This window comes from Larimichthys crocea, chromosome IX, assembly GCF_000972845.2.
Source record: "Larimichthys crocea isolate SSNF chromosome IX, L_crocea_2.0, whole genome shotgun sequence".
Classification (NCBI taxonomy): domain Eukaryota; kingdom Metazoa; phylum Chordata; class Actinopteri; family Sciaenidae; genus Larimichthys; species Larimichthys crocea.
The window spans coordinates 6,942,677-6,957,741 of NC_040019.1; the positions used below are offsets into that span (position 1 = coordinate 6,942,677).

Below are 15,065 nucleotides of genomic sequence, written 5' to 3' on the forward strand. Positions count from 1 at the left end.
GCCCGAGACAGTAACATGTAGGCTGTAACAGGCTTACTATTACTATTCAGTGATGAAAGAAGTACTTAGTAGTATCAGTATGAAGATGTACTCCATTACAAGTTATATGTACATATGTAGCTTGTATAACCACTCTATGTACCCAACCTTTGAGTTTGGCTCATTCATGGGTTCACAAGATAAATTCGTTGGGTTCAGTGGATGACTAATGGGGTAAGAAGGCAGAAAATAAAGTTCTTGGGTCTCATTCAAACATTTAGAGGTCAAATGTCTCCTTGGTGCAACTTACAACTCAAAGACATTTGAAATGTGTAATGAGGGGCTCCAAGTAGACGCTTAATGGTAAATGGACAAAAGCCAAAAAGGATGGGAGCCACAAGTTTCATCTAAAAACAAATTATATTATTTTATAAGCTTGTCATATATTTTTATTGTAGCTGTAAAATTAATGTAAAGAGTACAATATTTGGTTCTGAAATGTAGTATAATGTACCATAAAAGGGTCATATACATGTGCCTCCAAATGTACAGCGTAGTATTTAATTAAATATACTTTATTACTTTGCACCACTGACCCTCATCGATATAAAAAAGCTGACAAAATAGTTAAACTTCCTATCTTAATTTACCCATTTGGAAGATGCTTTTGTTCAAAGACATCTCAGCGTAATCTAATATAATTCAACCATCTCTGCACAAACTACATGAAGCATGCACTACCAGATCTGATTATGTAATATTTTTTTTAATCCAAACCACATGTGTATTTCTCTCCTTCTTTTGTCCTGAACAAGTCCTAGTATATGAAATACTGTTTTACTATTCAGTGTTAGCCCATCAGGGGAAATACGCAGTATTCATGTGAGTTCTAGCACACTCAGGAAACCTGGGAAATGATAAGAATAAAATGTGTAGAAAATAATAATAAACTCTCAAAATCAGAGGGGAAAACAAAGTTTGGAGGAAGATAATCAAACAGTGGCAACAGTATCGGATATTGGGATAGTGCAACAAAAGGAAGACACTTACATGCCCTCCTGATGAAGCAGCATATATACCTGTCACATTCCTGTCACAGTTAATATTGTAATATTGTTGCACTGCAATGACTCATTCTCTGACTAAAATTGTACCATGCACATATTTTCTGTCTATCTGTGAAGTACAAAATAGAATAGAAGAAGAACAATTATTAGTGGATTATAAATCGGTCACAGCAACTACAACAGTACACTTTTGTCAAAGGGAAACCTACAGCTGTTCAATGTAATCAGTGTTAAGAAAAAAGAGGCTGTGGAGCATGTCCTGATTTAATGCAGGAAGTATGGAGAGCTATCGGCTATGATTACAGTGCTACAAAAGCTACACATGTACTTGAATGTAGGTGATTGAATCATACATGTTCAAAAAGGAGTAGGAAGAAGTGTACACTTATATATTCCTACCCCTTCTCCTCTACTTATTATATTATAGATGTTAAGCACAGCTTAACACAGTTATATATTTATCTTCTATGCAAATGTTTAATTCCTCTGCACATATTAAATCCTATGCAAATGTTTAATTTCTCTGCAAATGCTTAATTTTGCTACAAATGTTTAATCTCTCTCTCTGTAAATTTAGATTTATCTCATATTGATCTATCTATCTTCATATTCTGTACATATAGTGTATTCATATCTAGCTGTTTATTCTGCATATAATGTCAACCAATATAATCACTTGTATTATATACCCACCCACGCTATCTATCTATCTATCTATCTATCTATCTATCTATCTATCTATCTATCTATCTATCTATCTATCTATCTATCTTAAATTCCACCCAAAGTAGTCTTGCATTTTTCTCTAATTTATCTAAGTTTTCTTCTTTTTATTGAGTTTTCTCCTTGTCCTGGTTTTCCCCAGTAATTTAGTAACAAACTCCCTAATCACTACCTCTGCAGTATTACCCCCATCATGGCTTACTAGCAGTTATGAATTTTCTATCTAATCTATCTATCTACTGCTGCTACTGTAATCATTTTAACATTCATTGTAATTCATTGTGATTTTATCAGTCATTGTACAATATGTTTGTGTTGATTTGTTCTGCACACGTGACATCTATTGCACGTCTGTCCGTCCTGGGAGAGGGATCCCTCCTCTGTGGCTCTTCCTGAGGTTTCTTTCACCTTTTTTCTCTGTTAAAATGTTTTTTTTGTGGGCAAGTTTTTCCTCACTCGAACCGAGGGTCTAAGGACAGAGGGTGTCACTCCCTGTACAGATTGTAAAGCCCTCAGAGGCAAATGTACTTTGTGACTTTGGGCTATACAAATAAAAATCTAATTTGATTTGATTTGATTTGATTTGATCTATCTATCTATCTATCTATCTATCTATCTATCTATCTATCTATCATTATTACTGTTATTAACATAAATACAGGAGGGGATAAAATGCATATTTAGGTCTATAAAAGCAGAAGACAGTAACAGGACAGGAGAATAATGGACAGATGACGCCAGGAGAAGGCAGCAGTGCGACTTAAATGGTCTCTGCGGGCGGAGAAGAGCGCTCGAGCGCTCCACGTCCAAACTATGTTCTCGCGAGATTCCGCGAGAAGCAGCGCACGCTCAGCGGCACTTGCGTGGTGTGTGTGTGTGCGCTTGGCTAAAGCTAAGCTAACATCTAACTTCGCCAACTTCCATGTGAAATCTTTCTCCACTTCTTTCGGCAGCGTAGCGCGCACACAGGGAACTCCGTCACCATGAGCATACTCGCCAAAATAGCGGAGATCGAGAATGAGGTAAGGTTTTAAAGTTAGAGACAGCTGGCTGAGCCCGGCGGGTCAGGCACGTTTCAGCTAACCGCCGAGCAGATATGAGCCTAGCTCCCACAGCTGGGCCTCGTAGGTCACTTTGTAACACGTCCTAACGCTTTATAGCGTGTAATGTTGCTGAAGAAGTGAGTCGAGAGGCTGCTTTACGTGTCTGTGTGTGTTAATAACCGATTTAAGAAGATGTTGCTATGGGCTGAGCTAGCTCGGCGGCATAGAGACGGTTCGTGATGATGATGATGATGATGAGTCCAGCTGGGAATCAAACCAGCAACCGTGTAATAACGTTTAGCAAGCGGTGTTTATGACGTGTCAATGTGTCTCATCAAAACGGGCTACAGGTGTTTATAATTGCTGCTTTATTACCTTTTATTTTAGCTCTATTTTAACTTTATTTTAGCTTTATTTTAGGTCTTTTAGCTTTATTTTAGGCATTTGAACGTCTTTAGCTCTGAACAAAAACTCTTGTTAAGTAATTTTACTGTTTATACTTTAGAAATCATCTCATACTGTTCATACTGCGTACTGTATATTTAATATTTCATCCCTGCACTGTGCTCCATTGCACCATTTCAATGCACATTCCTGTACAGTGTAAAAAATAAATAGTTTATCCTTGTCTATACATACATACATTTTTATATGTGCATAGTTTTGTTCTTGTTTGTCTTAAGTCCTCTGTTCTGTTTTTTTTTACTGTACCTGTGTCTATATATGTTTGATGTTTGTACTACGAGAGTCAAAGTGTTACCGGAGTCCAATTCCTTGTACCTGGCAAATTAAAGTGTCTCTGAAATCTTTCATTAACTCAGCAGAAAGAGTACAAAGAAGTTAAATTTAGACTGTGGTGTAAAAGAGGCCAGGTAAAGGACAACACGAGTCAGTTAAGACAGCATCACACCCTATGGTCTGCAGTCATCGCTGTATTGTATCCCACTTGCTGCTGAGTTTGAAGGATAGATTCACTGTGTAAGTAAATAAACTATATTGTCCACATGTAATGTTCACATTGTTTTTTGGCTGGTGGGTGAAGCAAATCTATCAGCCACCTGCATTATTTTATCAGCATTTGGCTTGTGGAAGTCATTTGTGAACACTAAACTATTTAAACTGGACATTACATGTCAGCGCTTGAAATTTAGGAAGACCTGGAATACAGAAAGAGTGTCTTTGCAAATGAAATTGTTAAAAAATGTAGATTTAGTGACTTTTCAGACGCTCTTATCGACTATTCCCAAAAAGTGACTAGCTCCAAATTTAACTATTTATTCAGACCATCAGGAGAAAATGAAAAAAAAAAATTATTTTGTGGCCAAACAACTTGAGTCATTTTAATCTAATTTTATTTATTTGATATGAGGCCAGTGCACAACTAGCAGGACCTCCTCAGAGATGAAGAGGGTGACTCAGTGAGTTAGTTATTAAACTATATTTATTATGTAGATTGGGTAAAATACAATAAAAAAATTAATTTCGGACAATGGTTGTTAAGCCTGGGACAATGTATTCCAAAGTTTATCTATACCTCATATGAAGCTTCAGTAATCTGAGTTAATCAAATTAAGGGTATTTTCCAGAGTTATTATAAAAATCCCTTGTGGTGTTTCTTCTGACAGTTGCTGCAGTGAAGGGCTTTATTATGATGGATTTTTATTGCATTCATGTTCACTATAACCAAATTTAACTCAAGCTATAAAAATCTATAAAGGACACTGTGCTTTATGGTGCCTGACCCCTTTCTCAGCATGCAATGGGCAAAATGCAGGGATGTGTTGTAGGGAGCAGAAGCTGTTGTTTTCTCTCTCGTCTCTCGAAACTGCTCGCTGGTTTACTACATGCAAAGAACAAGTATAAAGACCTCATGCTGGTGTTGTTACTGTTAACTGTAGATGGCCAGGACGCAGAGGAACAAGGCCACAGCTCACCACTTGGGTCTGCTCAAAGCACGTCTTGCCAAACTGAGGAGGGAGCTCATCACACCTAAAGGAGGCAGCGGTGGTGCAACAGGAGAAGGTACAATCATGATTTTTAGATCCTTTCTACTCTTATGCAGGTTTTATAACAAATATAGTGCAACCCATTTGTCCCATTTAAAGCATCCTAGTGGATTTTTGGTTTATGTTTACAATTTCTTTTTTTTTTGCCTTTTTAGGTTTTGATGTAGCAAAAACCGGCGATGCTCGTATTGGCTTCGTTGGTTTCCCTTCAGTGGGAAAGTCTACACTGCTAAGTAACCTTGCAGGTGTATACTCTGAGGTTGCCGCCTATGAGTTCACCACTCTTACAACGGTGCCTGGAGTCATTCGCTACAAAGGTGCCAAAATTCAGGTACAAGATTTTTTTTGTTTTTTTTGTTTAGTGCCTCTAAAAGTGTTTTTAGTGGGTTTGATTTCACTTTGAGTTACTTATTTTACCTTCTTGCTTCTTTCCTCTAAGCTCCTCGATCTCCCAGGAATCATTGAGGGTGCCAAGGATGGCAAAGGCAGAGGCAGACAAGTCATCGCAGGTAAAAGATGTGATCAGTGAGATTTCTGCCAACAGGTTTCCACTGACAAAATAAAATTCTTCAACAAAGGAGGTTATATTGAGTTATTTCCTCATTGATGTTGATGGAAAATTGAAATTGTGTTCCAGTTGTTTCATTTAATGAGACTCTTTTGACTGTTGTCATTACTGTGTGCAGTTATGTGCTTCTAATGGCAGCAAAGAGGCTAAATAAAACTTAATAAAGAGTGGGAGGTGTGAAGTTCTGATGTTTTAATAAAATAAATTTCCTCTCAAAGGTTGAAAGATGAACACGTTTTCTATAATGTTGGCTTACAGCTACAACAATATATTCTGTGACAAACACATGGTTGCATTTGTAAAACCTAGTAAAACCTCACGTTACTATTACTCTATGGCTGTAGATACATACTGTATTCCATCCATCTAACCAATGCCTGCCTCTCCCTCCCTCTCTCTGTTGTAGTGGCTCGAACTTGCAACTTAATCCTGATAGTGCTCGATGTGTTGAAGCCTCTTGGACACAAGAAGCTGATAGAACACGAGCTGGAGGGCTTTGGCATCCGACTTAACAAGCAGCCACCCAACATCGGCTTCAAAAAGAAGGACAAAGGAGGCATCAACTTCACAGCTACAGTATGTTTCACACAGAGTGACGTCAAATCAAATACAGAAATGCAAACTTCTCATACTAATCACCTCTGAATGAGTCACTGAAATGAATAAAGCTGATAAGTGATTTGGTTTTAGTGGCACTGTGTGTGTGTGTATGCATCCGGGCAATTGATGAGCTGTAAAAGTGAGATTATCCAAACTAGAACCAGCACTCTATAAGTCCATGTCCTTCAATGCTGCCTTTATTCTAGCTTTAATTGCCAGGGATATCTGTAGTTGAGTCAGTTCAGCTACTTTACGTGTTTAAATAAAATGTAAAAGCCTTTTAATAACCTGTGTATGTGTAAAGAAGTAATGTAAAGATTTGAATTGATCTGCAGGATCAAATCTGTATCATCATCTTGGTAAAACACACATTTAAACATCTCTCAGTACTGCCCTCAGGTGGACATGGATAAAATAACACTTACGGACATTGCCCCTGAACATTTATTCTCCTATTCTTCTATATTTTTATCATATTGTACTTGTAACAATGAGTCAGTTATTCTTTAATCCATCTGTTTAATATGCATAAAGTATTTCTGTCTTTCTTGCTGTCTCGTGTTGATTGACATCACGCCTGTCCCTCCCTTCCCCACTCTCTCTCTCTCTCTCTTCAGTGTGCACAAAGTGAGCTGGATGCTGAAACCGTTAAGAGTATCCTGGCAGAGTACAAGATCCACAACGCCGACATCACTCTGCGCAGCGACTCCACAGCTGATGACCTCATTGATGTGGTGGAGGGAAATCGGTAAGCTGCTGAAGTGCCAGAATGGGTCTTCCTTAGTCATTCCCATGGGTGTGGCCTGTTGAAATCTTATATCCTGTTTCAATTCCCACTACACCAATGCAAAGAAATGAAAAAATACTGTTCATGTGTAATACAGGATTCCAGCCACACTACATAAGCATGTCGTCTCTCACTTAAAAACCTACGGGATTACCATAACTCGATTTATTTTCATATAAAACACAAATCTAAGACATGGATACTGCGGAGTGAGACGTGTAGTGGGTCTGACTCTGCTCTGTGTTGTATATTGGACGTGGACCTCACTTCCCAGGACTGTCGTTTAGTGTTTTATTGCAGGGCAACAGACATGGCAACAGCAGAACCTCCCTGCAGTTGCAGAAAGGAGCAGCGCGTTCACAGGATCTCTCAAAGCTCTTTGTTCCGTCACAGGGAAAAGAACAAAAAGAGAGAGCAAAATGCACACTAATGTCACAATGCAACCGGGTCTCTTCTACATAAATGCTCTCTGTGCCTGTGTAATACCATGAACAGTCAAAAAATGCTCCATGCTGTCCAGCATCGTCACACGAGTACATTCAAGGATTGCAAGCTGCACTGTATCCCTGTCACACACATGATGCCATGATAGTGTTCTCTTCTAATTAACAGATTTTATGATACTGGCTCCAAAAATATCAGTACATTTACTTTACACTTAAAAATGTACAAATACACAGAGAGTCTGTCAATCATATGGCGGCTCCCTTGATTGACACTCTGAAATCCTGGTTGAGAACAAAAGGTGGTGGTGGTGCAAAGATTTTGAGAGGACAACACTGTCTGTTTTGTGAATAAAAGAGATGCTCAACTTCCTATCTGTTTTTATAGGAAAGCTCATGAATTTACATATTTCTGTTGTAAAAATACATTAAAGGTTTGGGAAGCTTGGGGAAAATACATTTAAAACAGGAAGTGTAAACATGTTTTCAAAATATTGTTTTCTGCTAAATCCACAAAGGATTCTGAGGGAATTTGCTGGATAATAGTGTAGTGGTAGATACACAGGTTGATAAGCTGTGTTTACTCGCCATTTTTCCACTCATCGATTTATACGGTTAATCTGAAAATAGTGAGCGAACTGTCAGCCTCATTTCAATAAACAGAGTTTTTTGGGTTCATGCCCTACTATGACCACAACATGCACACGAAATGCAAGAAAACTTGGTTTGTAGTTGTAGCTGATAACTCAAGCCTGAAACAGCTTATTACTGTATGATGTTTAACAGACTAACCACTAAATGTTGTAAAAGATTTGTGTGAATTCACTTCAGACTTCTCTACACAGATGGTTGCTGATCATTCAGCGGTTTTCATGGACAACATGCACTTACAGTCTCTTGTCACAACAGGGTCTACATCCCATGCATTTATGTGCTCAACAAAATCGATCAGATCTCCATCGAGGAGCTTGACATCATCTACAAGGTCCCCCACTGTGTACCCATCTCGGCCCACCACCGCTGGAACTTCGATGACCTGCTGGAGAAGATGTGGGACTACCTAAAGCTCGTGCGCATGTAAGAGTTCTTTATACAGTCACCACAAGAGGGATGTGAATGGATAATTTGGGATTTAAAATGGTGCAGAACAAGGAGCCTGTGTAAAATCTAAAATTTGTTGTTCATGCTGCAGAATTTAACAGAGATCGTGTGTTCATTTGCAGCTACACTAAACCCAAAGGCCAGCTTCCTGATTACACATCTCCCGTTGTTCTCCCTGACGAACGGACATCAGTCGAGGATTTCTGCTTAAAGATTCACAAAAACCTCATCAAAGAATTGAAGTAGTGAGTACTGTAGACTTAAATCTTTGTCTTAAAGCACTTTTATTTGATCATGTCTGCAATCTTAAACACTACTCCCTACAAAAGTGTTTTTGTCTCTCCATCCTTTTCTTATTATTTCTTTATATTATTTATATCAGAAGTGTAAATTCAGTTAAAGGGAGGAATGGTTAGTGAATTATGCCCATGCTTGTTTTATAAACTCTGATAAATATATCTTTATAACTATAGTCTAATTTTTAGTTCATATTTAGTTCATTTAGTTCATCTTACATGACTAGGACCATTCAGAACTGTACCAATAATGTTTGTATCTACTTTATTCCTCACTCCAGTTAATTTATTGTCAGTAAGGTTATTTCACTAAAAGGCATTAATAGAGTTACCTTACACCAAAAATGACAAGTGGTCATCACATGGTTTAAAACAACACAGCCGCTTTAATCACAGCCATTGCCCTCTTTATGGCGAGATACGCCAGATAAGCATTAATTTGAGACTCCGGATTAGGATCTGAGATGATGTGTCGCTCCACCATCTCTAAATGGGAGAGCTTAGATCGTCAATCAGTCGATATGGTAATGCAGCTGAGCATTACCCATCCTCCAGGGAATGAGCGGGTCAAACGGTGACACGGGTGATTAGAAAGCCTTTGTTACTAAAGGGTGTCATTGTACCCTGTAGGTTACCTTATAATGCAGACTGTTGCTGCAGCAAGGGAAGAGTAATATTACACATGTTGAAGATGGTATGAAAATGAAACATGCGTCCTCTTCACTGCTTTAAAGTATTTTTTTTAAATTACGTCTCTTTCAGTGCGCTCGTGTGGGGATCATCTGTGAAACACAATCCTCAAAAGGTTGGCAAGGACCACGTATTGGAGGACGAAGACGTTATCCAGCTGGTGAAAAAGTAAAAGGAGTCTTCGCTGCATGGCCTCTGTATCACAAAGTGTTCTGTACAGTTGCTCAGTAAATCACCAAACATATCCATTAGAGCATCTGTGTCGTGGTTCCCGGTTTTCTGCTCTAATTTAAGATCAAAATGACATGAATGTAAGTGTCACATTTAAAAAGAACCTACAGTACTTAACACCATGAATAGTTCATATTGAATATTGGTTAAGGCTCACAATAAAATAAAAATCTGTACAATAAGGAATCTCTGTTTTTATTCTTGTGCAACCTTTTTTTTCCAGCTTTAACATTTATTTCATTCAGCACGCACGTGCACAGGCACACACATATTTCTCTATTCAAATCATATGTGTGCTACATGTGGTGTGCCACTAAAGCGTCATAGAAATGTTGCATCATTGAATCGTGTATGGCATCATAGTCTCCCTCAGCAACACAGAAGCACTAAGCAACAGCGTTACTGCAACCATTTTCAGTCCGGCTCAGAGGGGAAAAAAAAGAAAAAGAAAAGTCTCATTTGAAAGCCTTGTCCAGCTAAGTGATTTATGTGACATTGATGATGAAGGCAGTTATTCAGGCTGGTGGCCCACCCCCTCTCTCTGGTAGGGACAGCCACTCAGGTTAATCAGTTCATTCACTCAGACGCAGTCTGGGGACATCATACGCCAGCTGTTCACAACTAACAAGACTCCACAGAGCAAAATAAAGAGCATTTCATCAGAGCCGGGAGCACTTCTGGAAGCTTGCATTATCTAATGTCGATATGTTGCAAGCTGCATGAAGTGTAGCGGCCATTTTGTGTCTGAGCACCTGATACTATCTAGTAACTGCAGCGGATGGCGCCAGTGCATATGCAAGTATATAGACTATGGTATTATATCTGGAAATAAACCTCAAACTTAACAATAAAGCAACAGACGATTCATCATGTACGTTCCAGAAGGAACAGTATGTTGTATTTAATATGCTGCAAAGATGCAGTGCTGTCCTTCATAATTCGAGCTCTTTCTGGTTAAATAAACTGACCCTTACGTCTCCTTGAATATATATGAAATGTATCAAACGGAAAAGTAGGCATGTAAGATATACATGCAAAACGACAACTAGTAATCTTGCTTTTTGTCAGCGTTCACCAAGATGGATAAGAAATCATACAATACAAAGAAAACTGATATTTGATCTCCTGTGAAATGAATCCACTCTGTCGTCAAGGAGAAAATCTGCTTTACAAGACCACAGAAATAATCTTTTTCCGCTCATATATAAAAAGCCATTTAATTGTTGGAAGTGCTTATTAATATCGTCTCATTAATCATCACACTGTATTCTAAACAATGTTAATCTTGGATGTTTAACAAGGATTTTAGATATGCAACAGGGTTTAAGTTAATGGATCTATAAAAAAGCAGATATGCAAGAGTTAGTACAACAGAGTGATGGTCAACGAGGATACTATCGAGTGAATCTGATGTTATAGACTACTTCTTCCTGAGAGAATAGTCACTTTTTAGGAAAAGCTGCAGTGGTTGAGGGTTCTGTCTGCTTGTCCCGCAGCAGGATCAACCCTCCTCAGACACCACCTCTTCCCCACCCCCTTTTACCCTGTAAATTATAGCAGCACTTTAGCTAATGAAAGAGTTGAAGACCGGGCACTAATAAAAGCCATTAAGTGAATAAAGCACTTCCCCCTCTAACAAAATTAAAGAATCTACCCATTTGGAGAGGGAGGACTCTGTATTAATATTTATGAAATGCGGAACCGGTGGCCCCCCCAAACTCCCCAACTCACGTCCAATCCGAGCCTGACCAAGTCCTCCTTGCCAGTGCACCTATCCCAAGAGAACATCACCAACCCCTCCTAGCTGGAAGGAGGGGCAGGAGATGGGGACTTGAAGGGTGCTGAGGACGCAGTCAGGACAGTCTGCCTCCAAGTAGAGCAAGCTAGAAGACCCCAAGACACAGCTCAGAGCAACCACTTGCCTCCGTCGACCAGCTGCACCCAACATCGACTATGGGACCAGAGGATGGAAAGGTGGGTTTCATGGAAAGACCAGATGTGTAGAAGTGACTTTCCAAAGACAGCAGCTGGAGGTTGTCAGTAAAATACAGAGTAAGTTTTATCTAAGTCTTATATTTGCAGTTTTGTATTGAGAGTTTCTTGGGTTGGTCATTGTGACCCTTTCCAAGAATATTTTATGTACTTTATTTGCTTTAAATCAGATATTTTTAATGATAAAGAACATTTTAGACATTCTTTAGTCTGAGTTTGATCTGCAACTCCTGATGCAGGGATCCGTGTCAATGTTTGAAGAAAGAAAGAAACAAGGTAAGGACGCATAATTATGTATCACAATCATCAATTCATAAAAAACCATCACACCATCCCATCAACCACACTCCATCCCTTTGAAACATCCTCATTGTTCTGAAAAACAAAAGTCTGTTTCACCGCCACCACCCACCATTTTCACCCAAAGTACTCCCATTTTCGTGCCATTTGGTCACAACAAATGCAGGGTTTCTCTTGGTGCATTAATATGCAACGTGGTGTAATTTCATCACACAAAGTGGTTCAGTTGGCAGAGATCTAAGTTGATTATCGCACTCATTTTAGTAAGATGTCCCAGGGGAGCTGGGAGAGACGCAAGAGAAGGTAACAAGATTGTCAAACCTTTTGGAGAAACAGCTCTCTTAGCTTGATGGCATCATGACTTTTGACATTGCACTCAGTGACCGTTAACGTAGTTAGGACTAAAACGTCAGGATGGGTTGTGTCTTTTACTCTGAGAGAACGGCAGATGTCCTCAAATGGATTATAGCAATACAGCAATAAGTATCATTCTTGAGTCCATTGGTATCTCTGGCCATCAAGACTTATTTTTCAGTCAGTTGTAAAAATTTCAGAGTGGACACTGTCTTTCCTAATAAGATCACTAACGAATTACCCAAACTCTGTTTCCATTGATCAGTTGAAGAATAGAGTGATGGTGAACTAATTTGATTTAGCCACTGTTCCTTAGGCCTTCTGTAAATGGTTTCTTAAAAATGTTTCATATTTCAATGTTTGCATCGTAAAATAGACGAAATTTTGGAATTCTTTTTTTCAGTCGCGTCTGATTGTTGGGCGCGAAGGATGGGAGGGTGGGGTTTGACGCAGTTTGTGCGCAGGAAGGGTGTAGCCCTTTTTCTCCGCAGTGAGTGTGACCTATGACGACTAATCTTTTTTTTTTTAATTCTGCAGATGTTCTTATCTGCAGCAGTTTTTTTACTTAAACGTTATGCAAACCAACGGTGCGACCAGACGTGTTGGGCTTTTAGCCTTTTTTTAACAATCCAACCATGTTCGCAGATCTCCACCCTCACACCTTTGGACTTTTTTTCGACTTTTGGACTGCAGATACAAATATAGCTGTGAGATTGTCAAGAAAATACTTTGACGATAATGTCGACATTTTTCTTTTAAGAGTTTTTTGTTCTTTTTTTGTATTTTGTTTTACTGATTTTCTTTCTTTACTTCCATTAACATTCAAGCCATTTCACAAAGCCTTGAAGTACTTCGGACGTCTTATGTTAAGCTGGATTCCCTATGATCTGCATTGGGGTTTTTTGTGTCTTTGCCCAGGACCCCATTGTGCTTGATCTAACCATGCAGTGCGTCTTCTGTCCATGGTTAAGCCAAGCACCTTGGAGGCTTGTGAGCACTATCCTCCTGTTGTGAACTTCCTTGTGTATTTTCTATTTTATTTAGAAATATAAATGAAATAGGGAAATAGAAACTTAAACATTTAAAGGAAATGAAAACTCCAGGGTCGATATAAAAGGACCAATAAATATAAGGTGATTTGAATGAATGTGTCATTTCCATGCTCGGATGATTTTGTTCTTATTCTGATGTTGTTTTTGTTTCATGATGTACCTGAACATGTATGACAATGACCAATAAATGTAATTTAAACATCCTGTATGTTTTTTATATTGAAGACTTGGGCTCAAATGGGTTTATAGCATTCATATAGATAAAACAGTAATTTTCTACAACCTGGTTGGTGACAATATTGCAGATTTGTGGAAACGATCAATTACTGTAAGTGCTCAGTGGCTTTTAACTATGTCTAATAATTTCAGCCAGCAGAGGTCATTCGGCTAAGACTGCGGACACATCACTGATCTGTAAATCAAACCCTGAGACATACAAGCGCCGTGTGTTCAGACAGCGTTTATGTTGAAATGATGATAAATTTGTTTCTATACAGTTCTCAGCTGCTTATATTTCAGTCTATGTTGCCCCATAAGTCAAATCATAACTAGTGCATTTAACCAATGAATTAATAAAAATGATTAAATCAGACTCCTCCTTTCTTTATGGCTCTTATTTTAATTGATTCAGTCTTTACTAACACTCCATGTGCTGCGGGCATTAGATGATAATGTGCACTATAAAACATCAATGTAAGACTTTTGGGTTTAAATCACTGTCAGAATGACCATTACAGCAATGAACTACACCAAGAGTCTTGTCTTGTTATACTAAGTAAATTCACTCCATCTTGGAGAAATATTGATTAATGCATTTGCCATATAAAACATATTTCCAGAAACGTACACCCAATTTTTTATAGAGTTAATATTATTGATATTAATTTATGAGATTGGCACTGTCATGATTAATTATGTCATTCCTAAATTGGATCTGCCATCTTGAATGCAAACAGTTACTAAATTTATGTCAAATGCAATTTATGAAATGCTTTTAATTAAATGTCAGGACATCTGTTCACAGTGGACATTTGGCTTGTCATAGTAGTAAAAGTACAGGTGTCCCTAAAAACATTAATGTTCTGTTCAGTTCGAGTGTCCCAGTAAACGCTGACGTTGTGACAGTGAGCCAGAACTGAGGGAGCTAAAAGGAATTCAACCACTATTCATTTCATTATGAACACCTGTGCTTTTTCCTTGTGTCAAAACGTCTTCCATGGAAAAGCCTATTAGAGAATATCTTTTGAGACAGAGAGCCATCCTGAAATGAAAATAAAAAGGACTACAGCAAGCAGAATTGAATGACAGCTGTCACACATCCATCCATTTTCTGTAACCACTTATTCTTATCAGGGTAAGGGGGGGGCTGGAGTCTATCAGAGATGACATTGGGCGAGAGGCGGGGTACACCCTGGACAAGTCTACAACCAAACCATTACACCTACAGGCAATTTAGACCCATTGACCTATTAAGTGCATGTCTTTGGACTATGGGAGGAAGCCAGAGTACCCAGGGAGAACCCATGCAGACGTGGGGGGAGAACATGTATGACTCCACACAGAAAAGTCACAGCCGGGGTTCAGACCAGGTACGTACCACTGTCACACATATTGTATCTTTTTACTTAGTATGAACTCGTCAAGTATGTTGATATATTTTGTGTACTAACTGCTAAGACAGTCTCTATGCAGTAAATGCTGTATAGAATTACTATGCATGGGGTGGTTGGTAGCGTAGTGGGTTAAGCGGCCGCCCCGTGTGTGGAGGCCACAGTCCTCGCTGCAGCTGGCTCTGGTTCGAATCCTGCATGGGACGGCCATTTACTGTGTGTC

General features: G+C 38.9%; 1 protein-coding gene across 1 annotated transcript; it reads left to right on the plus strand.

Moving 5' to 3' along the window:
* The first annotated feature begins 2,562 nt into the window (after positions 1-2,562).
* Positions 2,563-9,717, plus strand: drg1 (developmentally regulated GTP binding protein 1). The gene is made up of 9 exons (XM_019271879.2): positions 2,563-2,791; positions 4,711-4,834; positions 4,974-5,149; positions 5,258-5,327; positions 5,793-5,962; positions 6,604-6,734; positions 8,126-8,293; positions 8,440-8,562; positions 9,376-9,717. The coding sequence occupies exons 1-9, from the start codon at positions 2,753-2,755 to the stop codon at positions 9,473-9,475; spliced, it is 1,101 nt and encodes a 366-aa protein (XP_019127424.1). The 5' UTR covers positions 2,563-2,752; the 3' UTR covers positions 9,476-9,717.
* Positions 9,718-15,065: the final 5,348 nt, after the last annotated feature.